General features: G+C 53.4%; 1 protein-coding gene and 1 pseudogene across 1 annotated transcript, besides 3 other annotated features; both read right to left on the bottom strand.

Moving 5' to 3' along the window:
• Positions 1–1,272: a sequence feature (heterozygous, non-Esmeraldo-like haplotype).
• Positions 787–1,725, bottom strand: Tc00.1047053503649.10 (annotated as a pseudogene).
• Positions 1,273–2,181: a sequence feature (areas merged during assembly that could not be assigned to a particular haplotype. This can correspond to areas where the two haplotypes were merged or to regions with more than two copies in the genome that were merged during assembly.).
• Positions 2,108–2,409, bottom strand: Tc00.1047053503649.20 (mucin TcMUC, putative; the record flags this gene model as incomplete). Its single annotated transcript, XM_797614.1, has 1 exon — positions 2,108–2,409. A coding segment is annotated over one exon (302 nt), but the record flags the coding sequence as incomplete, so codon positions are not given.
• Positions 2,182–2,409: a sequence feature (heterozygous, non-Esmeraldo-like haplotype).

The raw sequence follows: 2,409 nt of genomic DNA, 5'->3' as shown, positions 1-2,409 counted from the left end.
TCCCCCGTCGACGAATCCACAACGGCAGAGACACATCGGCAGGTACGGCTGTTGGAAGAGAGTTAATAAGCAATTGTCCCAGGCACCCGAAATGCCACACCACTCAATTGCTGCACACCGCCAACATAACAACCGCATCACGTCGCCGGGACAAATCGCGGACTCAAGCTCTTCTCGCGAGGGCCGCCACAGCCGGGATCTTGTACGTGCGTTCTCAGCACTCACGCCGCTCCACAGCGTGTGCAAAATGGCGTGTGTTTGTGTGTGTGTGTCAAAGCCTACACTTGCAGAGCAGCTGTGCAGGAAAAGAGAGTCAGAAGAAAGCAATGGCAGAAAGAAGCGGATAGCACACACGCAAATTACTCATATCATCACACACACACACACACACGCAGCCCGCAGAATGGGTGCTCTCAACCACAAAACAATGAAAAACAAAACAAAAAGCCGAAGCGTGGGACGACCAGCGCACACACTCTCATTGCTCCCGTAAAGCAAAACACACACACAGGGAGAGAGAGAGAGGTCGCCCACTCAATGCAATGGAAACAAAAACAGTTACGGTGCTCCGCCCATGCAGCCAGGCAGGACGGCAGTGGTGCGTGTCGTGCAAAAGAGAGCACCAACGGGCATGCATGGGTGTGCATGCATATATACAATGGGCACATTATGTGTGTGCTTCGTGGGATGAGGTGGGGGCGAGAGTCCATGCAAGGGGACACACACAGAGAGTGGGTGAAAGACGAGTGTGTGTGCGGGCGGTGCACGGCTCTCTCTCCCTCACTCTCACGCGGCCACCACCGCAGCAGCAGCCGCACACACAACAACAAGAAGCAAAAGCAAAAGAGGGGAGGTGGTGTGGGAGGCCGCGGTGCTGCCGTCACTGTCGTCAGGCGTCGCTGTGCCATTTTTCGGAGCTGCGGCCTCGTCTGGTGTTTTTTCCGTCGTATTATCATCCTCAGTTTCGCCTTGTTGTGCTGCTTCTGGTTGCGGCACTGACACGCCATTCGCAGAGCTGCGCTGTTCATTCTCTGGTTCTGCTTCTGGATTTCCTTCCGATTCTTCTTGTCTCGTCAACACCGCCGGTGCCTTTTCTCCTTCTGCCGTTACTTTGGGTACATTTGCTTTATTGGCTGGAGGTGGCGTGGGAGAGCTGTGGGTGCCTTCACCGTCCTTCGAATCTCCAAGGGGCAAATTGGGGTCCGTGTCTCCGTCTTCTGTTTGATGGCCGCTGTCAAGTTTCTCACCACCAGTCAAATGGGCTTGATTGGCTGTGTTCGGGCCTCCATCGCCGTCATTGTCGGAGGTTGAGGCTGGACCAGGAGTCTCTTCAGTTTTCTCAGAGGATTCGTTGGATCGAGAAGAGTCGCCAGAAGAGGCTGACGCATGTTGGGATGGACTCAAAGAGGACTGAGCACCTCCCTTATGTGAATCTGTTACGGAGTTCGTAGTTCCGTCTGCACCATTTCGTGAGACGTCACCGCCATTTCCAGTCGAACCAGTGGAAGAATCAAACAATCCCGTAGATGTCGAATCCGTCTCACCCAAATACCGAGATCGAATTGAACTGTTATATACACTCTTGTACTGACTGTGACTAAAGCAGGATTTATCATCGCCTTCACATTCCTTGTAGGGCCACGCCTAGCCACAGCCGGCACCGCACCACAGCACGCAGAGGGCACACACCAGCAGCACACGGCCAGTCATCATCATCGCCATCATCACTCCCGTCACTTGCGTGCTGCCTTCAGTACAAAGTAACTCCCCGTCAACGCAGAGTGAAAGCAAAAAAGAGAGAAAGGTCACACCACACACCATGAGACAGATGGAATCAGTGAAAGGCGAAAACACACACAGCCCCGCAGCAATTAATCAGCAAGAAAAACAAAAAACTAGTAAAAGAACAAAAAAGTAGGAGGACAAAAACAAGGAGCTGCAACGAATGACTCCAGCGTAAAAATGCCACACCCAAGGCTCCACGGCACATGCGCATGAGTGTGTCTGCGACGCGTTCAACGTGACGGATGTGGTGCACAACGCGGAGCACACAGCAGGGCAGCGGAAGCAAACAAAGCAAAAAACAATCATCATAATTACTCTTAATTTATACATCGGACCACAGTAGACGTACACATGTCCCCGTGGCTGAGTGCTGGCACGCACAGCCCACGCTCCCTTTTAGCCCACAGCGGCGCACGCCAGCGCGGATACGGCGAGCAGCAGCGGGGCACACACCCACGCAGAGCTGCTGAGGCTGCCGTCGACTTCGCGAAGACGTGATGGTGCGCGGGTGGTCGTCGTGATTGGCGCCTCCGTATTTGGCACTTTTTTTTTTTCTGACGTGATGTCTGTGACGTATGATTCTCAGCACCTTGTGGATATTCCTCCGCCTATTTATTTTGTGCA

This window comes from Trypanosoma cruzi, genomic scaffold (assembly GCF_000209065.1).
Source record: "Trypanosoma cruzi strain CL Brener 1047053516609 genomic scaffold, whole genome shotgun sequence".
Taxonomy (NCBI): domain Eukaryota; phylum Euglenozoa; class Kinetoplastea; order Trypanosomatida; family Trypanosomatidae; genus Trypanosoma; species Trypanosoma cruzi.
This window is presented reverse-complemented; position numbering and strand designations above follow the sequence as displayed.